The sequence below is a fragment of the Heterodontus francisci genome, chromosome 38 (genome assembly GCF_036365525.1).
Source record: "Heterodontus francisci isolate sHetFra1 chromosome 38, sHetFra1.hap1, whole genome shotgun sequence".
In the NCBI taxonomy this organism is placed as follows: domain Eukaryota; kingdom Metazoa; phylum Chordata; class Chondrichthyes; order Heterodontiformes; family Heterodontidae; genus Heterodontus; species Heterodontus francisci.
This window is the reverse complement of record NC_090408.1, coordinates 25,556,026-25,580,031: the sequence shown is the minus strand read 5'-3', so window position 1 is coordinate 25,580,031 and position 24,006 is coordinate 25,556,026. Positions and strand designations below refer to the sequence as shown.

Here is a 24,006-nt window from a genome sequence, read left to right as displayed (position 1 = left end):
GTTTCAGTCCACACCTCCGATGACAGCACAAAAGGAAAGGTTTCTCGGTGCAGGTGGACGGAGTGCCTGAAACATTCAGGTCTACCCTCTCCAGGTCATGATAAATGTAGACAGGCATCCTTAAGATGTGTCTACAGTCTAAGCCAATAATTCAGATGTAACGTGGAGTTTCAGTCAAGTTCCAGTGCAATTGTCGAACCCTGTGTTAAATATTTACGAAGCAGTGACACATATTTACGGGTGTTTGGTGTGCAATTATTGAGCAAATATGAGCTTTGATGACTTCACTTTCACTATTTAGCACCTCTTCCTCATCCATTAGTTAAAAAACAGTGTGCAAGTCCCATTAGCTTGGCAATGTTAAGAATAATCAGTGGAGGAACGTCACTTAAAGCCATAAAGTTCTGCTTCACAGTTCTGACTTTACCTAAAAAGTAAATATTAACTTCAGTTATTTCAACTGCTAGTGCTCCTATATTTTTTTTTAGTTTCGGTCTTAATCAAGGAAAGCAATCTAGCCTCAAGCTTCGGTGCACTTTGAAAATGGCTGCATTTATGGTTCAACTAACAATTATGCCAGGCATTAGCCAGAAGCAAACAACAGCTTACAGCACGAATGTAAACTTCAGGAGAAAAATACTTGTGAGCAACAGGTGTTGTTATTTTAAAAGGTGCCATCATCCTTTTTTTAGGAGAGACTTTTTAAACAGTCCTAAGCTACAGAAAAGGTCAGAGTCTAGTTATCATCAGTTTTGTGCCAAAGGAGTCTGCATAAACTTGTTTACGTCTCTGTCTGATATTTTCAGGGTATTTCCACATACAATTACATTAATTCTTTCTGATTCCTAATTGATCCCAAAAGCTTTTGAAATAGACAGATTATCTATTGGCAATACTGAATAAAAGTCATCACAATCACCACATAAATCTCCCAAAATTACTGTTTTATTTTAGACATTAAGTGTCATAATAAAAAAGCCTGATATATTTTGTCAGAACTTCTTTGCTATGTGGCCAAACCAGCTGTTATGCTACTGCTCTCAGGTTTTGGCACGAAATAGGTAGCATGACCTGAGAGTCAGGTGAGTAATCTGACCCTGGACACACAGTGGAACCAGACTCATTCATTGGGCTGCCTGGGAACTTGAATAAACTTTTAACTTTTTAGTTTTAATCAGAAAAGTGATGCCCTCACCCCCACAGTAAGAAGTGAGCAGCTTATCCTGGATCAACCAGCTTCATATCCGCACTACATAGAAATCGGTCTGTTCCATTAACAGCAGCCTAGGTGGTGGTCATTCAGAACGTTATTGTGATGAGTTTACTGTTATTATTAAAGATTTATGCAAATTACTTATTTGGGATTTTGTTTTCCACTTCTCCCCTGAAAATACTGACTCACTCCTGCACACGGTCCCACAGAAGACATGAGGCTGGAGCTCAGACCCCCCCCCCCCCCCACCTGAAGTGAGATGAGCTATCTCCGATTGGGGACCTGAGATTTTGGCTCAGAGTTCCACCTGACAGTATTGAGGCTGGTTTGTGCGCGTTATTTTTAAGTATGTTTCCTTTGGGTTGCAATGGCTTTTTACTGTGGATTCCAAAAGCCTGAAAGAAAATTCTAGCTCCTACTGGAAATGGGAACTTCTTTTTGGATTATTTATTTGAAACTGTCATGGTGCACAATGCACATCAAAGGACAACTTGACACTAACTGACAACTTGCCACATTCTGTTTTAAAGATGTTTTGTAAGTAAACAACTGAACATGGCTTTTGATGTCACATTTTACGCAAAGTTCACTCCAGTTTATGGACACTTAAGATAAATTTTCTGTGCTTTATTAGAGTTATGCCCAGGTAGTTCACTTGCATCACTTCCTGTAATAGATAATACGTAAACATGCTTCACCTCCATTTTATAGTACGCTGCACCAGCTGATCGCCCAGCCCTGGAGCATGGTTCGGATATTTAGGTGCTAAAGTACCGCTGTGCTTAATCTGGCCTGTCCCTTTAAGGTCACGGCTTAACCCCAATGGGGGGGAAATAGTCTAAATAGGAACAGCAAGATAAATTAAGGTCAAATGATAGGGGAAATTTCTGCCAAAAGACAGCTTTTCCATAAATTCCCAGCTCCTACCCTTGAGGAGAGGTCGGTTACCAAGGACAGAAAAAAAAAAACAGCAAGATGTGACTGGCTTATTTTTTCTTTCTTTATATATTTGGGAAAGTTAAAGTATGATGCATGTGCGATAAATGCAAATTTTTATACATAAGTAATTGCAAACAGACATTGCCATTGATAGGGCCAAATCCAAACACGCTAAATCACACAATTAATGGTGATCTGTTGCTGTACCAGGCAGGTGATGTAAAAGAAAGGTTTCGGATATGCTGAGTTCTTTAGATAGAAAGGAAGATCTGAGAAAAATGCTTGGCTATCTCACTTGCAGGATTGCTGGGTGCAGCAGAAACAACTGTAAGAGTAAAGGGTAAATCATATGAATGTGGGATCCAGTGTGTGAGGCCTCGACAACCAGGGGACATATCAAGAAAAGACACTCCCACAATTTTCCATCCGTCAATGTTAAGGCACAGTGATGCATGTGCAACATCTTATGTTGATTACCCAATATTGTGCACAATTGTTCAGTATTTAACATTAGCTCAGTGAAGCATCCAGTCCAATACTCATATTTCAATAAAATGTTAGTTTCTGTACCCAGTCTGTTGTCAGACTATTTGCTTGTTTAATGCTTCACCACATGAGCAACGATATCTGAATGCATTGTTTACCTTAAGTTTCAGCATCTGATTTTCAGTTTGCGCATCCTGTATCTGCTGATTCTTCTCTTTCATTTGCTCCAGTGATTGGTGATATGACTTTTGGAGTTCTTTCATTTCTTCCCTCCTCTTGTTAGCGTCTATTGTTGAATCTAAGAGAGACCGCTGACAAAACAATGCACCCGGTGACACAATTATAGGAACGTACAGTTAGTTTCTTCATTGCTAACTTACAGAATTTACGATGTTTTGAAAGAATGGTACGGGAGTGTGAGGATCATTGACCATCATCAGGGCACTGTGCCATGGGATGTTTGAAATAATGAAGGTGCAGCCCTATCCTAAGCACATAGATTCCTGTTGATTTAGAAGCTGATCATGAATGATAAATGCAGAAATCTATTTTCGATGTCTCAGTCTACTGAGCCATTCTTGTTATCAACATGGTGCAGTAAAAGCATCATGCTAATCCTATCTGTGCAGCAGATGCAGACCTGACTGGATCAGTGCGTAGAAGTTTGATAACTTCTGGGAGTTCTAAGAGAAACTAAAGCTGCAGATTTTTGCTAATACTGTGAAACAATTGGTGAACATTTGATTCTGTTCATAAAATCATAGAATCACAGAAGGAGGCCATTCAGCCCATCGTGTCCATGCCAGCTCTCTGCAAGAGCAACTCACCTGGTCCCACACCCCCACTTTTTCCCTGTAGCCTTGCAAACTTTTTCTCTTCAGATAATTATCCAATTCCCTCTTAAAAGCCATGATTGAATCTGCCTCCACCACACTCTCAGGCAGTGTAATCCAGATCCTAAACACTCGCAGTGTAAAAATGTTTTTCCTCATGTCGCTGTTGCTTCTTTTGCCAATCACCTTAAATCAGTGTCCTCTGGTTCACAATCCTTCTGCCATCGGGTACAGTTTCTCCCTATCTAGTCTGTCCAGACCTCTCATGATTTCGAACGCCTCTATCAAATCTCCTCTTAATCTTCTCTGCTCAATCTATCCACGAAACCGCCGTTCCTCATTCCTGGAACCATTCTCGTGAATCTTTTCTGCATCCTCTCTAATGCCTTCGGATCCTTTGGTTCTTCCAGGATCTCAAAATTGTGAAACCCGCACATCCCAAATCTTTCCTTCTTATTAAAGATCTACAGTCTTTTAAAACCTGGGATCACTCTCATTGCAGGGTGGAAAGGAAGACTTCGAACTGCAGCTCGTCGGTTCCTTGTAACTTTATGCAATAATGTAAAACAAATGAGAACAAACCATTCAGCCTGTTTTACATCTCTTCTCACATTTATTCCCACTGGAAAAATTGGGAGAGATGAAATTGGGCTGCTGGTTCACTATCAATCACAAAGTCAAAAGCTACCCCACTGGGTTTCTACCCCATGATGCCTCCAGTGGTTTCAAATTTATTCTGAAGAACGTGCTTTGATTTTGCGTGTAAAGCTCCGGGTTGCCTCGAGATAGTAGGACATCCCAGGATTCCGGTAGCACAAATAAAATCATAGGGCTTCACCCCTTGTGTTTCGTGAATCCCTTCAACGTACCACAAGCAACTCCAGCCCTGGGTATCTGTTAAACCATGTCTACACGCCCAGTACAGCATGTGACACTCGGCTACAACAATCAAAGTGAGTGATTAATTTCCACCTGCATGTCAATTGTCAGAGTTGTCAGGGAGCTGTTCATCTGGCTATACTGCTCTAGAGCTGAAGAATTATTCCTCACCTTCTTCTGCAGGGACCCGTGCCGAGTCTCAGAGACCTGAAACAGAACAGATGACAGTTACGCTCCGCCAAGCTCCAGCCCTGCCAAAAAGTTGGATAAGGTTTTTGCAGGTCAATATTTTCTGCAGATTCTGTTTGTGAACATGTTTTGTCAAAACATTTTGAATCCCTAGTTATTTAGGGAGGTAAACAAAATCATGATGAAATTTGCATTGGGTTTAGTTAGACATGAAGAGTGCAAAGATGCACTATGAAGGACAGCAGGTCTAGGATAGGAATACAGGCACAGGAGGAGGCCATTCAGCCCATCAAGCCTGCACCACCACCATTAGATCATGCCTGATCTGTACCTCAACTCCATTTACCTGCTATAGCTCCATATCCCTTGATATCTTACCTAACGAATATCTATTGAACTCGGTCTTGAAAGCTCCAATTGTCCCAGCATCCACAGTCTTTTGGGGAAGAGAACTCCAGCTTTCTTCTTTCATGGGATGTGGGCCGCCTTCCTGAACTGCTGCAGTCCATGTAATGTAGGTACTCCCACACAGTGCTGTCAGGTGGGGAGTTCCAGGATTTTGACCCAGTGACAATGAAGGAACGGCGATATAGTTCCAAGTTAGGATTCTGTGGGACTTGGCGGGTAAGTGGAGGTGGTGGTGTTCCCATGCGCCTTCTGCCCTTGTCCTTCTAGGTGATAGAGGTCATGGGGTTGGGAGGTGAAAAAGTGCTTCCTGATTTCCCTCCTAAATGGCCTCACTCTAATCTTAAGATTATAACTCTTCATAGTGAGTAAATGGTAATTCAGCATCATTACTGTGGGTTTTTTTTCCCAATTTGACGCTCAATCATGAATTAGCTGCAATGTATCGGAGTTCCAGGATGAAGGGGTTATTGGATAAATCTTGTGAGGCTGTACTCCTGGTAGGGAGCCTTTCTCAACAAGAGTGTGGATCAGGAACTTGGGTGCTGAGATTGAGACGCTGCATTCACATCACTGCTGATTTGGTGAGCGAGACTTTGGGCTGGGAACAAAATTTACCTTCAGAATCATAGAAAGTTTACAGCACAGAAAGAGGCCACTTGGTCTATCGTGTCTGTGCCAGCTGAAAAGCTTTCTACCCATTCTAATCCCACCTTCCAACATTTGGTCTGTAGCCCTGCAGATTATGGCATTTGAGGTGCATATCCAGACTCCTTTTGAATGAGTTGAAGGTTTCAGCCTCAACTACCCTTTCAGGCAGTGAGTTCCAGACTCCCACCAACCTGTGGGTGAAAAAAAACCTTCCTCATCTCCCCTCTAATCTTTCTACCAATCACTTTAAATCTATGCCCCGTCATCACTGAACTCTCTGCTAAGGTAAATAGGCCCTTCACCTCCACTCTATCCAGGCCCCTCAAAATTTTGTACATTTCAATCAGATCTCCCCTCAGCCTTCTCTGTTCCAAGGAGAACAACCCCAGCCTATCCAATCTTTCCTCATAGCTGCATTTTTCCAGTCCTGGCAACATCCTCATAAATCTTCTCTGTACCCTCTCTAGTGCAATGACATCCTTTCTGTAATGAGGTGACCAGAACTGCACACAGTACTCAAATTGTGGCCGAACCAATGAGTTATACAGTTCCAGCATAACCTCATTGCTCTTATATTCTATATGTTGGCTAATAAAGGAAAGGATTCCATATGCCCTCTTAACCACCTTATCGACCTGTCCTGTTACTTTCAGGGATCTGTGGACATTCACTCCAAGGTCCCTTACTTCCTCTACACCTCTCAGTATTCTCCCATTAATCATGTATTCCTTTGCCTTGTTTGACCTCCCCAAATGCATCACCTCACACTTCTCCAGGTTGAATTCAATTTGCTATTTTCTGCCCATCTGACCAGGCCATCAATATCTTCCTGCAATCTACAGCTATCCTCCTTGCTATTTACCACATGGCCAATCTTTGTGTCATCTGCAAACTTCCTGATCATGCCCCCTGCATTTACATCCAAATCATTAAGATATACCACAAAAAGCAGGGGACCCAGTACTGAGCCCTGTGAAACGCCAGTGGAAACAGCCTTCCAGCTGCAAAAACACCCGCCAACAATTACCCTTTGTTTCCTGCCACTGAGCCAATTTTGTATCCACCTTGCTGCATTTCCCTGGATCTCATAAGATTTTATTTTTTTAACCAGTCTGGCATGTGGAACCTTGTCAAAAGCCTTGCTAAAAAACCATGTAGACCACATCAACTGCACTTCCCTCATCTATCTTCCTTGTTACTTCTTCAAAAAATTCAATCAAGTTGGTCAAACAAGATCTTCCCTTAACAAATCCATGCTGACTATCCTTGATTGATCTGTGCCTTTCTAAGTGGCAGTTTATCCTGTCTCTCAGAATTGATTCCAATAATTTGGGGGAGTAGTGGTATTGTCACTGGACTAGCAACTCAGAGACCCGGGTATTGCTCTAAGAAACATGGGTTCGAATCCCACCACAGCAGAAGGTGGAATTTGAATTCAATTAATAAATCTGGAATTAAAAGCTAGTCTAATGATGGCCATGAAACCATTGTCGATTGTTGTAAAAACCCATCTGGTTCACTAATGTCCTTTAGGGAAGGAAATCTGCTGTCCTTACCTGGTCTGGCCTACAGGTGACTTCAGATCCACAGCAATATGGTTGACTCTTACATGCCCTCGAAATGGCCTAACAAGCAACTCAGTTCAAGGGCAATTAGGGATGGGAAATAAATGCTGGCCTAGCCTGCAACGCCCACATCCCATGAATGAATAAAAAAAAAAATTTGGCCACTACTGAGGTTAGACTGATTGGCCTGTAATTATTTGGTCTATCCCTCGCTCCCTTTTTAAACAGAGGTCTAATGTTAGCAGTCCTCCAATCCTCCGGCACCACCCCTGTATCCAGTGAGGACTGCAAAATGATGGTCGGACCTTCCGCTATTTCCTCTGTTGCTTCTTTTAACAGCCTAGGGTACATTTCATCTGGCCCTGGTGATTTATCAACTTTCAAGGATGCTAATCCCATTAATACGTCCTCTATCCTTACGTTGATCACATCCAATACTTCACACCCCTTGTCCTCTTCCATAATTATGTTAAAACTGATTGAATTATGACAACTACCACCAAAATGCTCTCCCACTGTCACTCCCTCCACCTGCCAATCTTCATTTCCTAAAACTAAGTCTAAAACTTGCGCCTTATGTGCAAGCCTGCACTAAAAAGCCAGGAGAAAGTCCTATCATTTAACACAGTGTGCAAAAAGCTTCAGCAACAGAAATACCAGTCAAATCCAGCAGGTGGCACTTGTTTTCCATTAAGCTGAGGACCATTGCTAACTGAGGTGCAGTCATGTGATTCACCATTGTAGTCAGTAATCATATTAATGAGGTGCTTCAGTGCTGAGGTGTCTATCACGTCTCTTATATCCTGCAGATATATAGTTTGCTGTCGCTTAACTCTGTGATTGAAAAATAGCTGTGGAAGCTAATGTAAAAGGAATCAGCTTCAATACCATAATTTTTAAAGTAGTAATTACTGTAAATCTTCAAGTAAAATGCTCTCCTGTATATATTCTGACTCACCTGTACAGCAATAGAGTCATTGGTTGCAAGTTCCAGTAGAATGAAGCTAAACTGCAAACCTTCTACATTTGCAGCAGTTCAACAAACATGTCTGTCAGTATTCTTTCTAGTATCCATGAAATAATCGCACATTCTCTTCTGTACAATATTTGTAGGAAGGGAAAGTGCATCTTATACTCAAACATTTACAGTATCTTATCAAATACATTAATATCACAAGTATAACAATGGAACAGACAAGAGTGTGCAGTTACGAGGCTATAAATTGAGACTCATTTCATTACTGATGGAGAAGTTTCGGAACAGATCACCGACTTTTTTTAAACATAATCCAATTCTCCTTAACTGCGGAACTGATTAAAAAATCTGAATATAAGTGTAGCAAAAAATCTCACTCTGGATTTTCTGGGATTGGGCATTGAATCAATGGGGTAAGTTCTGACTTTGTGCAATCGTGTGAAATGGGCGATAGTGAGTTGGCAGCTGGCTTTACATCTCTCCCAATTTATATTTCCATTGAAATCAAATGAGCTACTGATTTGCTGTCACCTGTTCCACACTATCTCACAGTCAATAATCAACCCCAATGTCTTTTTTTCGGGATTAAACTGTTTAATACTCTATACGACATACCGCAGAACTATCAGCTGGTACGTAAATAGTAAAATGATCTAGGCATTATGAGCTAGCAGGCAGTGTAGCGATACTGACTTACCTTCATTTCATTTGTGAGCTCTTCTATTCTCTCCTTCATCCCATTAAACTCACCAAACATTCGTTGTCTGACTTTCTCCAGTGAATGTCTCACCTGAATATAAAGCAAACAAATGATACAAAATGTGACAGAATTCGACCTAAGCTGAGCACCGTGCTCCAAGCCAATCATCCATTCTTCACAGTAACCAGTTTATGTCTGTGATTTTCTCTCAGCCTTTTCCCAAATAAATTTAAGCTCTGATTCTGTGCTGAGAGAGAGCCTGGGTCAGAGCATCAGGATGAGGAAGTTCTAGCTGTATCTTCAGCTCGTACACCCTGTGAGTACAACTTCCTGCTGGGATTGTGGAATCACCCCTAAAAAATCCCTATTAACTGGTGTATGGCCATTCTGATTGGATGGTTCCACACCAATTCACAAACATGCTTCAATGACTCTTTAACCCAGATTTCCAGATACATTGCGCACTGAAAAGAATTCCTCTTTGAGTACGCTGATACTGCCATTTAAGGAAACCCAATAGGAAGGTGTCATAGAATCATAGAAAGTTGACGGCACAGAAGGAGGCCACTTGGCCCATCGTGTCTGCAACAGCCAAAAGAAAAGCCACCCAGCCTAATCCCACTTCCTAACATTTAGTCCGTAGCCCTGCAGGTTACTGCACTTCAGGTGCACATCCAGGCACCTTTTAAATGAGATGAGCTTTTCTGCCTCAACCACACTTTCAGCCATTAAACCTCCTGCAATATACAACATATCTGACATCAGGAGTAAGTCCAACACCACCGAGAACAGATTAACTGACCATTCATTTCATTGCTGTGTGCAAAATGGCCATTGTTGTTCACCAACACAACAATAGTGGCTGTTCTTAAAAGTAATTCATTAAATGTGAAAGTCTTCTCGATAGTTTCTGAGAGAGCTGATGAAGTGCTATATAAATATAAGCTCTTTCATTCTTCTGTAATGGTCATTGTGTAGAATATAGCAGGTGTTTGCCATTTCTTCCCTATACACCTAACTTTCAATAGTTCCATCTCTATTTCAGCCCATCACTAAAGAAAGAAGAAAGAGCTTGTATTTCATATCGCACTTTTCATGACCGCAGGTCATCCCAAAGACAAAGAAGTACTTTTGAAGTGTAGTGACTGTTGTGGTGTAGAAAACGTGGCAACCAATTTGCGCACAGCAAGCTCCCACAAATAGCAGTGAGGTTATCAAAGAGCACCAGGATCAGGAGTAGAATATTATTGTAGATTTTATAGAACTTTCCCTTTACAACAAGTGCAATCTCACTTGAGTCCCTTTTGAAATGTTACAGATTTTACAAACTGAAGAAGAAAGTGCCCAGTCAAGCAAATTGAGTGACGCCAGGGAACATTAACTATCTCACCTCCTTAATGTAGTTCATTTCCTCTTTAAGCTGGTTAACTGACCATTCATACACAACCACCTCTGCCTTATTTGCATCAGCTCGCTGCACCACTCCATACACCCGGCTGTGAGGAGATGCCTCTGAACCCAAGCCATTGGAAAGATGCTGCAAAAATAAACATACCATTTCGTTACTTCAGCATTTTAAGTCATGCTGCAAAAGATTTATTCAGTGTGCAATAATACCATAAACTCACTCTTTCTAAATGTGTCAGTGATTTCCCTACCCAAAGGAAACCTCCCCCATGTCTTGTCACTGCTTGATTACCTGTAGGGGTACATGACCCTGGTAGGGTTCCAAGAGCAAAAGAATAGCAGCAGAGACAAAAGACTTTATGACACCTCAATAATTAGCTAGTGTGGCTTCACAATAACTTACATTACCATAGAACCTCCAAATGTAGCAAAACCTAAGGATCAGAGTACAGCTAGTGCAATACACACACAACCACTTCATGCTTGGTGACCGGTAGAAATATAAGTTTTGCAGAGAACCAGTGATCGACAAAGAGTAGCAGGAAGAGATTTATAATGGCGAACAGGCAGAGATGAGAAATTGGAGAGTTACAGCACATCTACCCAATGCAAGGGAGAGGCAGAGCAAACTGGAGGACATGCCAACATTGTTTTGAACAGAAGGACATGATTGCACTTTATTCACAACAGTCACTAACCAATATTTGTGATTCTGTGCCTTTACTTTCAGAATGGAGAAATCCATTGCGTTTCCTACTGCTTCCTGTGTTTGTTTTCTCCTCCTGGAACAAGAAAGCAGTTTGACTGGGATGTTACACAAATTTGAAAACACATTGGTTAACTTTAAATATCATTTGTCCTTTTCTTCTTTCTAAACTAGATATGAAAGATTCCCAACGTAAAATAACAAATTGGAGCAAAACCATCAAATATTATAACACAAAAGCAAAATACTGCAGATGCTGTTCTGATGAAAGGTCACAGACCTGAAACATTAACTCCATTTCTCTCTCCATAGATGCTGCCAGACATGCTGAGTATTTCCAGCATTTTCTGTTTTTACTGTGTCAAATATTCTAAACAGCATAACTGAAAAAATATTGATCTTTATTATATCTTTAATTCCAAAGAAAAATAACAAATGCATACTTGCTGTTATGCACCAAGAGTCTACTCTAAATTCTCATATTGTGTAACAGGAATTGAATATTTTAGCAAAAGTTTACTGCCCAGTGACTGTGCTTACCTGATTATGTAGGTAATGTCTGCAAAAGGTTCCTGTCAGAAGGGTTAACATTACTCACTTGTAACTATCTCATCTTGTGACACCATCAGTTACAACTATGAACTTCTAAAACCTGATATATAGTTATATTGTAGGGGAGACTGGCATTGGGAACCATGGGATACTTGGCATAACTTAAGTCCCCGTAACTTGAGAAAGCTTGCCTGCTGGACACACAGATTATATGAATACCTAATCAGAAGGTAACGAGGCTAGCAGGGAGACACCCGAATCCTATGAACAGCCTAAGAATCCTATGAATAAGGTAATCAAGAGGTTGATGAGGTGAATAGTATAACCAAGGCAGGATGAGATCAGGGAAGGCAATAGATGGGAGATGATGTAATTAAGAAACAGTTTAAGTAAACCTCCTGTAAAACTAGATAAAATGACTACTGGAACAATGTACTAACAGAGCCCCTACAATCATTCATAAGAGTAGGACTTCTCCTTGCATTCTCGTTAATAAAGATCGCTCGTTTGTACAAAACATCTGACTCTCGAGGCGTTTTTGGGTACCAGGGCAAGCCCTCACCCTTACAATATGTTTCAACCAATGCATGCCCTAATGAAGTCTGGTGGTTGTCAGTTTGTCCTCTTGGTAGGTTAAACCTCAATGATTAAACTATTAGCGCTATTTCTTGTAGAACACAAGTTTATTTTTGCCTTTGCCCCTCCCCAATAAGACACTTCTCACCCTACAAGTTCACAAGGCCCTTGTATTTGATTAAAGGTGACTAGGTGGATCAGGGGAACAGTGAGATCTTTTGAAAAACCCTGCAGACCAACAGCTTCTTTTGTGGACTGATCCACTTTACTAAGCACAGTGTGGTGGTGTTTGAAAATTATGATGGAGTTAGGGGCTCGTTAAGAAGTTGCTTAATCCGTTTGTTTGTTTGATCAGTTTGTTTTGTAATTGTTGCAGGTTCCTGACTGGTAACTTTGGGGGGGAAAAGGAACAATTTGATTGTCAAATTTGTCTGATTATTTGTAATGTTTTACATTTCAACAGATTGGTATATTAATTAAATGGTTAATTGTACCAGTCATATACAAGTGTGATAGGAACATTGTGTGTGTAAAGGAGACAATTTTGCACTTTTGAAAAAATATGTAGGCTTATAGCCTGTGAATTTCTGTTTACTAATTTTAATGGGTTGAAAATCATGGTTCAAGGCACATTTTAGTCGCATTGGCTTTGTCAGGAACGTTGAAAGTAAAAGGCTATTCCGACAGTGCAGCATGTTCTGATGTGAGTTGGGAAGTGAGCTAGCTCAGTACTTTCATCTCCTTATGGTTTTCCTCGGCTCCTGGACACATCTACCACAGTTGGTCTACTGTTCCACAGGCACCTCAGCTAACAGGACATCCTTCACATGTGAATCTGCTCAGTATCAGTTGGCTATTAGACTACAGGGTGCATCGTTGTCTTTCCTTTTAAATTTTACAGTAGGGGTCGCTCAACCACAAGCAGGAACCCTATTATAGATTTTTTTCTATATCCAACCCAAAGGCACTGAGGCTAACTGTGGTGCCCGGACCATCACCCGAGCTGTGATCAGCTAACTCAACAGAAGCAGAAGATCAAATCTGTGATCTACCTGTTCTGCATGGCTTAATCCCACGGTGAACAGTGCACTTCCTAACTGAGTCTTTAGCAGCGTTCCGGGTATAGCTAGCTTTAACTTAGAGGTATGCAGCTGGCATATCAGATTGTTTTCCCATGATGTAACCAGCGGTGACAATGGTAGCTACAGAAATATTTGCATTGCAGATTAACAACCTGAATTTAGCATACAAACCACAGTGAGATAGAGTAATGAAATTCAGGTTGTAGTACCTGACAACGTTAACACTTTCAGTGATGTATTTTAAACTTCAACCTGCAGAAAAGCTGAAAATCAGTTTGAAGACATGACAGAAATTTATGAGCAACAGATGAAGATTTTGTACATATGGGGCAGAATTTTATCAGCTCTCTAGTGATGGGCTAGGAGGAGGGCGGGGCTGTAAAATGGCGAGGGAGGAGTGCCCATTGACTTGCCGACGCTATGGAATTTTATTAGCGGCTGGTAAGTTAGAGGATGGCCTTCCCGCCCCGAGGCTAATTGAGGCCCTTAAGTGGCCCTCGGAAGGCCCCCCCCATGGAAACAACCACCTCTCCACCCCCGCCCTCCGGCCCTCACCAACTCTCCCCACACTCCCCCCAACACCTTGCCAGGGTCTGCCTGATTGACCTCAGTGAATCCTGACTCCACTTACCTTTTTTTTTTATTTTTAAAATAACTTTATTAAAACCAGATAAATAAACAAAAAACTCAAATTAAAATGCCATTCTTGGCGTCGACAATGCACTCCAGTCCCTGCGGTGCCCACCGGTCGCGGAAGGCCTCAAGCGTACTGGCAGACACCGCATGCTCCTTTTCCAGGGACACCCGGGCGCGAACGTAACCGCGGAAGAGGGGCAGGCAATCGGGGAGGACGGACCCCCCGATGGCCCGCAACCTGGACCTGTGAATTGCCACCTTGGCCAGGCCCAGGAGCAGACCGACGAGGAGATCCTCCTCCCGGCCCAAGCCCCTCCGCACCGGGTGCCCAAAGATCAGGAGCGTGGGACTGAAGTGCAGCCAGAATTTGAGGAGCAGCCCCTTCAGATACTCAAATAGGGGCTGCAACCTCGCACACTCCGTATAAATGTGGAACACGGACTCGTCCAGGCCGCAGAAAGTACAGGTGGCCTGGGAGTCCGTGAACCTACTTAAAAGCCTATTGCACGGGACTGCTCTGTGCAACACCCTCCACCCCAGGTCCCCGATGTAAAGGGGGAAGACTCCCGCGTAGAGACACCTCCATCGGGGTTTCCCCTCGCCGCCAGATGGCAACGCGGACCGCCAGGGCGTGTCCGGCCGGCTGACGAGGGCGAGGAAGTGGAGAGTGTGCAGGAGCAGCCTGTACAGGAAACCCCTCCGCGCCGATTGGAATGGCACGGAGGGCATTTCCGAGAGGCGGCTCAGGTTGTGTGGGACCGGCTCCCGAGGAGGGTTTCGGGGCCTGGGTCCGATGAGCAGTTCTGGCCGAGCGGGAGTCAGCTCGGCCGGGATCGCTCCGCACTCCCGAGCCCCCTCGGCACCCGCAGTGAGGGGCGTCCCGGGGGTTTCGGCTACTCCTCCGCCCGCCGGACCGTCCCCGGAGTTGGCCGCCCGGACAGCCGAGGCGCTCTCCTCCGCCGGCGGGGGAGCGCCCTGACTGGAGGCGACCATGTTCCAGACTCGGAAAAGATCCCGGTAAAAGACAGGCAACTCCCTCAGAGAGGCGCGGCTAACGGACTCCACCGGGAGCTGCGTGTCGTCTTGAAGGCAGTGACACTGGCGGAAAAAATACGTCGCCAGCGCACACCATCTGGGAGGACGCTCGACGTACAGGTATCTCTGCAGGGTCCGAAGGCGGAGAGTCGCAGCCTGGGTGCGGACGCACACCAGCGGCTGACCGCCCTCCTCGATCGGGAGACTCAGGACCGTGGCAGAGACCCAGTGTTTCCTCTTGCCCCAGAAGAAATCGACAGGGTGGATCACGATTACCTTTTCGGAACTCTGCACGCTTTCGGACTCGGGCCGCAGTTTGTGGCCCGGGTCCGACTTTTATACGCCGCCGCAGAGTGTCTAGTCAAAGTTAACGGGTCCTTGACGGCGCCCCTTCGATTTGGGAGAGGAGTGCGTCAGGGGTGCCCCATGTCCGGCCAATTGTATACCATCTGCGTGGAGCCCTTCCTGTGCCTGCTTCGCAGGAGGTTGATGGGATTGGCTCTGCGCGAGCCGGCCATGCGGGTCGTCCTCTCGGCTTACGCCGACGACGTGCTCCTCGCAATCACAGATCCCGTTGACTTGCGGAGGATGCGTGACTGCCAGCAGACCTTTTCTGCCGCGTCCTCCGCGAGGATCAATTGGGAGAAATGTTCCGAACTCCTGGTTGGTCAGTGGCGGGTGGACTCCCTGCCGGAGGAGATGGCACCTTTTGCGTGGAGCACCACGCACCTCCTCCATCTGGGAGTCCACCTTAGCCCCGCTGAGGAAGCCTGGCCGGCAAACTGGCAGGAGTTGGAGGCGAAAGTCACCGCTCGGCTGGGGCGCTGGACAGGACTGCTCCGAGTGCTTTCCTACAGGGGCCGAGCGTTGGTCATAAACCAACTGGTGGCCTCCATGCTGTGGTACCGGTTGGTCACTTTGGCCCCGCCCCCTGTATTTGCCACCAAGATCCAGAAGAAACTCGTCGATTTCTTCTGGGGCAAGAGGACCCCACTTACCTTGTGGAGAGGTCACAGCAGTGGCCAACACTCCCAGTGGTGCTGCTGAGACTTTCTTTATATATGTTCTTGGGATGTGCGCATCACTGGCTAGGTCAGCATTTATTGCCCATCCCAAACTTCCCTTGAGAAGGTGTTGGGAGCCACCTTCTTGAACCGCTGCAGCCTATGTGGTGTAGGTACATCCACATCCTTTCTGTAGCATGTTGATACAATTGAGTGGCTTTCTATGCTATTTAGAGGGCAGTTAAGAGTCAACCACATTGTTGTGGGTCTGGAGTCACAGACAAAGAGATTAGATTTCCTCCCCTGAAGGACATTAGTGAAGAAGCTGGGTTTTTACGACAATCCTTTAGTTTAATGTTCATTATTAATGATACTAGCATTTTATTCCAGATTTATTAATTAATTGAATTTAAATTTCTCCAGTTGCCATGGTGGGATTTGAACTCAAATCTCTGGAGCCTTAGTCCAGGACTCTGGATTACTAGTTCAGTAACATTACCACTGTTCCCCTTCCAATTTGCCAGCAGCTGTTGGAGACGGGCTCTCCTCTTTTAAAGGGACTGGAGCTCCGGTGACAGGTAGGTAATTGCCTGAGCACTGAAAAATGTGGGGGTCCCCCAAACAAAATCACAAAAAATATAGTGGAGGGCGGCCCTGCCTCTGCAAATATGGGCACCAGTGCAGCTCAGATAGAAAATAACAGGCCATGCACCCACTGCACACCTCTGGGGTAATGATGAGTCCCTCATTTTCTGCCCAGTTTCCCCTCCCCTCCCATTTCTCCCCCACCTCGATGGAAGGTTTCAACTCTGAGTTCACTAGTGGCTCAGGAATTTCGGTATGGTGTGAGGTGTGGTACTGAACAGGGCAGGAAGACTGTAGATGTGGTCACTGGGCTGTGCCACATTAACTCATCTCACTAATGGTAGCACTCAGCAATCCGATACTGGAACAGGAACAAAAAGCAGCCAGGACCCATGCTCCTGAAAACTACCCAGTAACACCTAGTGGAATATTAGTGTGTGGGTATTAGATAAGAGCAGGACTGTGCTCTGCTTTGATGGTCCCATGAACGAATATCTGGTCAACACTCATTAGGTAAACTCCTATGTAGAGAATGTGCATTGAGACTGACCTCAGGATGAGTCAATGCCTTGTGGAGAACTAGGTAGGGAAAAACACATGGTAATATCTATCCTAGCTTTTATTGAATCTTTTTAAAATGTTTCCTCCATTTCACTTCTTGCTCCTCCTCTGTTATTTCTTGACTGCAACCAGCTGACAATCCCATTCTGCATCTGCTCAAGATAATACAGGTTAAAAATGATTCTTTAAATAAATACATCACTTACCTGGAGAAGCTGATTCACTTGGCGAAGAGTATAAATAGAGAAACCAATAAATTAATCACTGTAATCAATAAACAGAAATGCTTCTTTCTATTTCTAATTTTACCAATCATGTATCACGAAAGTTGTTTTAAGAAGAGTCAACCCATGTATTGTAACCAGCTTCAAACTTTACCTCAAAAGTTACCTCAAACCTACCTCAAAGCTTATTCCATAACTTAGAAACTTACCTCAAACCTCAGCTCATCCCTCACCTCAAACCAGAACTCAGTTTCTGAGGGAAGCTATCTCAAGCCTCACTTCATACCTTACATTGAACCTTATTTCCAACCTCATCTCATACCTGACTTACCATCTTACCTCATACCTTACCTCAAAAGCTATCCTTTACCTTACTTTGAAAGTTACCTCAAACCATACTGTGAACACTACCTCAGACTTGCCCTTGAATGTTCCTGCACCAGCTGCCTTACTTCCAACTATAATCTCATTGTCAATACTGCCTGTATTGGCCCCACCTTGCATTCCTGAATGTCACCTTTACTGTTGCACTGTTAGTGATACTAACAAGAGTAGAGGTTTATACGAGCTAAATGTCCCTCCCCTCAGACTGTAGGGAAGAGTTAAAAAGTGAATAGGCCTTTCTATCGTACATGTGTATTCACACTGGAAAATTTCTTTCCCATTTCCCCACATTGCTGTCTTTTCAAAGGTCAAGTTATCCCACAACAGAGGAAGTGGTTGCTGAGTTTTAGTCTGCCCCCATTATAAGTGGAAATATTTCCAGTACAAACACGCAATGACCTTAAAATGAGACTGCCATATAGATGTACAAACACTTTAAAACATTTGTATGACATTCCTCCACCAGCTATTTTAACAGAGCCAATAACCATTTTTTGTGCAGAAAAACACCTTTGACCACCAATCCATCAGGCAGTGGTCTGCACGGAATGTCCTCAAGGCCCTACGGAAAAAGGAGATGGTGGGTCCGGTCAGATGGTTCCCCAAGCAGACTACCAAAGTCATTTGGCAGAATGCCTCATCACCAGAACTTTCAAACAAGCACCAAGACGTAGCTTGGCTGGTGGTGAGAAGGGCCCTCCCCGTCAGATCCTTCATGCACACCCGAAGTCTCGCCCCCTCCGCACAATGCCCCCACGTTGGCTGTGGTGGGGAAGAGACGGTCGCCCACCTCCTCCTGGAATGTGCCTTTGCAAAGCAGGTGTGGAAAGAGATACAGTGGTTTTTGTCAAGGTTCATCCCAAGCAGCTCTGTAACACAGGAGTATGTGCTCTACGGGCTGTTCCCAGGGACGCACACCGAGACAAACATCAACTGCTGCTGGAGGACTATCAATTCGGTGAAAGACGCCCTTTGGTCTGCCCGAAACTTGCTGGTCTTCCAGCGCAAAGAGTTGTCCACCACCGAATGTTGCAGACTGGCACATTCCAAGGTCCAGGACTACGTGCTGAGGGACGCACTAAAGCTTGGGGCAGCCGCAGCAAAGGCTCAATGGGGAAAGACCACAGTGTAAGGTTCCCCCACCAAGCTGGACTGAGGGGCTGGATCCATGGGAAACCCCTCGAACTGTATCGTTAATATTCTCAATTGCTGTAAATGTAAAACTGTAATTGACATGACAATTGTGAAACGGAAGGGTTGGGAAGAAACTCATGACAGTATTGAAGGAAACTGATCTCCCTTGCAATGTTTGTATTTTTTGGTGCTGTTTGGAAACTGTTTGGCAATGTAATTTTTACAGATTTTTATGAATAAAGTATATTTTGGAAATTAAAAAAAAAATAACAATTTTTTGTGCAGAAAAACACCTTTGACCACCAATCCATCAGGCAGTGGTCTGCACGGAATGTCCTCAAGGCCCTACGGAAAAAGGAGATGGTGGGTCCAGTCAGATGGTTCCCCGAGCAGACTGCCAAAGTCATTTGGCAGAATGCCTCATCACCAGAACTTTCAAACAAGCACCAAGATGTAGCTTGGCTGGTGGTGAGAAAGATCCTCCTCGTCAGATCCTCCCTGCAGACCCAGAATCTCACCGCCTCCACCCGCTGCCCTCGAGGTGGCTGTGGTGGGGAAGAGACTGTTGCCCACCTCCTTCTGGAATGTGTCTTTGCAAAGCAGGTGTGGAAAGAGATGCAGTGGTTTTTGTCGAGGTTTATCGCGAGCAGCTCTGTAACACAGGAGTCTGTGCTCTATGGGCTGTTCCCAGGGACGCACACCGAGATAAACATCAACTGCTGCTGGAGGACCATTAATTCAGTGAAAGACGCTCTTTGGTTTGTCCGAAACTTGCTGGTCTTCCAGTGCACAACAGAGTGTTACAGACTGGCACATTCCAAGGTCCAGGACTACATGCTGAGGGATACACTAAAGCTTGGAGCAGACCCTGCAAAAGCTCAATGGGGAAAGTCCACTGTGTAAGGTCCTCCCGCCATAGTGAACTGAGGGGCTGGACACATGGAAAACCCCTCGGGCTGTGTGCACCAAAATATGGTTTTGCTGTAAAATGTACATTGTATGTAAAATGGAATGGAAGAGTTGTGAGGCAACTCACTTTTGTATTGAAGAAAACTGATTTCCTTTGCACTTTCTGAAATGTCAACTTGGAGCTGTTTTGAACTGTTTTGTAATATAATTTTTATAGATTTTTATGGATAAAGTATATTTTTTTGGAAAAAAATCATTTAAAACATCCCTATGAGGATAGTGAACAAGAAAATGTGACACAAACAATTCAGGTTTTGTGTACTAGTATCACAGAGAGAAATTTCAGGTCTGATAGAGTAACAGGAGGTAATGAGATTGTAGATATAGCAGTTCCAAAGCTGACATGAAAATACATTGTAGCTTCTTCAGACTGGGGTAACTGAAAAAGGGGAAATAAGAAGAATAATTTATGATATAAATATTACAAAATACAAGCGGATCTCTCGTGGCTCTGCCCACTGAAAGTCAAGACAAAGGAAAATTCCCTCAGTGTATTAGTGATGCTGTAGGTATAGGAATGGGAATCTACAGCTCCTGGAGGCTTGATTTGATTTATTTGATTTAGAGATACAGCACTGGAACAGGCCCTTCGGCCCACCAAGTCTGTGCCGACCATTAACCACCCATTTATACTAATCCTACACTAATCCCATATTCCTATCACATCCTCATCTGTCCCTATATTCCCCTATCACCTACCTATACTAGGGGCAATTTATAATGGCCAATTTACCTATCAACCTGCAAGTCTTTTGGCTGTGGGAGGAAACCGGAGCACCCGGAGAAAACCCACGCAGACACGGGGAGAACTTGCAAACTCCACACAGGCAGTACCCAGAATTGAACCGGGGTCGCTGGAGCTGTGAGGCTGCGGTGCTAACCACTGTGCCGCCCAATAAATAGGTTATGTACTGTTATCAGGTGGTAGGCGTGTAAAGCTGCAGGAAAGACCGTGGGGAGGGGGGGGCGAATTTTAAACCTCCTCCCGCTCGCCAACTGAACAGTTGGGAGAGGGTCGAGGGGGCTTACAATCAGAAAATTCGTAAAACCCGACCCCAATCTGCCACAAATGTGCTTGTTTCTATTTTAACTGGAGCAAATTTGGGGGCATCTAAGTGATTATAATATGGAAATGAGGCTCTACTCCTGATACTTTGGCAATAATTTGAGTTTAACTCTGGCCTGCTTTGTTTCACAGGGCTCAGGAAATGTGGCAGCTAAAGGGAAGGGGGGAAGCAGCTGAACACAGTAACTAAGTGCTTTTTATAGCACTGCTTGTGGGCCAGGAGAAGTGTTTCCACTGTCCCTCCTCCACTACCCCACCCCTGCTGGCCCCTCAAGGAAATCTGCTGATTGCCACCCTCCAAACTTCCCCAAACTACCCTTTTTTCCCGGTCTTCCCACTCCCCCCCCACCAACCAACCAACCTGCGACATTGCAGGTTGTCGGGAAGCACACCCACCGGTTTCCAGCTGCACCCTCTACCGCAGGCTTTTCCAGTCAGCCTGTCAATCTGGCCAGCTGCTGGGCAGGGAAGAGAGTAGAAAAATGATACCGAGGTCCTGCCGTTAAATTCAGCAGGCCCTCCGCCTTCCCGGCATTTCTGGGTTTCCCTCCCGCAAACACATTCCCTCCCTGCCTCCTGGTAAACATTGGAGCCAGTGTGTCACAGAATGGCGATGCCAAAGTCATGAGTGTGAGACATACATAATTTAATGTATTATACTACAAAACAGATCAGTGAATGAGGATAAAATAAGTTCTAGTAAGTGGAGAGGTTGTGGTGAAAGTGCTGTTTAGCCTCTGATGGTTCAGCTGCTTCAGTCCAGTGACTGATGAGCCAGAAATAATAGGATGGTCCAAGATCCACCCACTGTCTCTGCTCAGTTTAATGACCTCAATGAGTGCTGTGGTCAGGGGATTGCAATTAATCCCAGCAGCCCCAGATTAGGAAGCAGGAGCTCAACAAGACTCCTGCTCAGTTTGCTTTGGAGAAACCCCTGCTGTAAATCCATGCTGTAGACAGCAGAGGAGGACATGATCGTATGGATTGTGATGTCCCACAAATCGAACAGCTTGCCAAGATTTGCTGTTTAGTGCGAAAGCATTTGGAGGCACATGGAAACCTCCATAACTTGAGCTCATCCAAATTTCTGCTGCCTGTATCCTAAGTCACACACAGTCCTGTTTGCCCATCACCCCTAGCTCCCAGTCCGGCAACACCTCATTTTTCAAATCCCTCGATGATCTCACCCCCTCCCTATCTCTGGAACCCGCTCCAGCCCTCCTGAGTCTGACCTCTTGCGCACCCTGATTTTAAGTGCACCACAACTGGTGGCTGTGGTTTCAGCTGCCTGGGCCATAAGTTCTGGAATCCCTCCCTAAACCTCACCCGCCTCTCTCTCCTCCTTTAAGAGACTTCACAAAATCTATTTCAGACAAAGATTTTGGTCATCTGCCCTATTGGTATTCACAGGGGTGACCGCCCCATGGCCCTTGTGGAGACAGAGTTCCATCTTCACACTGAGGACACCCTCCATCATCTTTGGCACTGCCTCTTGATAACTAGGATAGAATCAGAACAGATCTTTTAGCTTCAAACTGGACATCCACAAGGTGCTGTGGGCCATCAGCAGCAGCAGAATTATATTCTGCCGTAATCTGTAAACTCATGGCCTGGCATATTCCTCACTCTACCATTACCATAAAGCCAGGTGACCAACAAGGAGTGTAAGAGACCATGCCAGGAGCAGCAACAGATGCAAAGCTAGTAAGCTGCAACAGGACTACATGCATGCTAAACAGCAGAAGTAGCATCCTATAGACAAGCGATCCTACAAACAATGGATCAGATCAAAGCACTGCACAGTTGTGAATGGTTGTGGATATTTAAACAACTCGTGGGAGGAGGAGGCTCCATGAACATCTCCATCCTCAAAGATGGGGGAGCCCAGCACAGTGCAAAAGACAAGGCTGAAGCATTTGCAACTATCTGCAGCCAGAAGTGCCGAGTGCATGATCCATCTCGGCCTCCTTCTGAGGTCCCCACCATCACAGAAGCCAGGCTCCAGCCAATTTGATTCACCACATGGTATCAAGAAAAGGCTGAGCGCACTGAGAACATCCTACCTGGAGTGCTGAAGACTTGTGCTCCAGAACTAGCCACACCCCTAAACAAGCTATTCCAGTACAGCTGCAACCCTGGCATCTACCCACCAAAGTGAAAAATCGCTCAGGTATGTCCCAAAAAACAGGACAAGCCTAATCCAAGCAACCAATTACCGATCCATTATTCTACTCTGAATTAGCAAAGTGATGGAAGGTATCATCGACTGTGCTATTGAGTGGCACTTATAACCTGCTCACCGATGCTCAATCTAGATTTCGCCAGGACCACACGGCTCCTGACCTCATTACATCCCTGATCCAAACATACACAAAAGAGCTGAAATCCAGAGGTGAGGTAAGAGTGGCTGCCCTTGACATCAAGACAGCTTTTGACCAACTGTGGCATCAAGGAATCCTGGTAAAATTGAAGTCAATGGAAATCGAGGGAAAGGTCTCCACTGTTTGGAGTCTTACCTAGCGCAAAGGAAGATGGTTGCGGCCACTGGAGGTCAAGACCTCCTCAAGACAGTGTCCTAGGCCCAACCATCTTCAGCTGCTTCATCGATGACCTTCCCTCCATCATAAGTCAGAAGTGGGGATGTTTGCTGATGATTCCACAGTGTTCAGTTCCTTTTGCAACTCCTCAGATAATGAAGCAGTCCGTGCTTCCGTGCGGTAAGACCTGGACAGCATTCAGACCTGGGCTGATAAGTAGCAATTAATATTTATGCCACACAAGTGCCAGGCAATGACCAACTCCAACAAAAGAGAATCTAACCATCTCCTCTTGACTTTCAATGGCATTAACATCGTTGAATCACCCTCCATCAAGATTCTGGGATTACCATTGACGAGAAATTTAATTGGACCAGCCACAAATACAGTGGCTACAAGAGCAGGTCAGAGGCTGGGAATTCAGCAGCAAGTGATTCACCTCCTGACTTTTCCAAAGCCTTCCCACCATCGATAAGGCATAAGTCAGGAGTGTGGTGGACTACACTCCACTTGCCTGGATGGGTACAGCTCCAACAACACTCAAGAAGCTCAATACCATCCAGCACAAAGCAGCCCGCTTGATTGGGTCTCCATCCACCACCGCTCATCGTATCTGCAGCGTACATCATCTACAAGATGCACTGCAACAACTTGGCAAGTTCTTCGACATCAGCTCCCAAACTTGCCAACCCCACCACCTAGAAAGACAAGG

General features: G+C 44.8%; 1 protein-coding gene across 1 annotated transcript in view; it reads right to left on the bottom strand.

Annotated features, from left to right (window-relative positions):
* Positions 1 to 24,006, bottom strand: part of LOC137352443 (myocardial zonula adherens protein-like) — a 67,834-nt gene that overhangs the window by 16,437 nt on the left and 27,391 nt on the right. The window contains exons 3-7 of the mRNA XM_068017891.1: positions 10,942 to 11,025; positions 10,227 to 10,373; positions 8,834 to 8,926; positions 4,522 to 4,557; positions 2,797 to 2,949 (exon numbers count right to left, since the gene is read on the bottom strand). Coding sequence (XP_067873992.1) covers positions 2,797 to 2,949; positions 4,522 to 4,557; positions 8,834 to 8,926; positions 10,227 to 10,373; positions 10,942 to 11,025 — 513 coding nt within the window. The remainder of the gene's footprint in view (positions 1 to 2,796; positions 2,950 to 4,521; positions 4,558 to 8,833; positions 8,927 to 10,226; positions 10,374 to 10,941; positions 11,026 to 24,006) is intronic.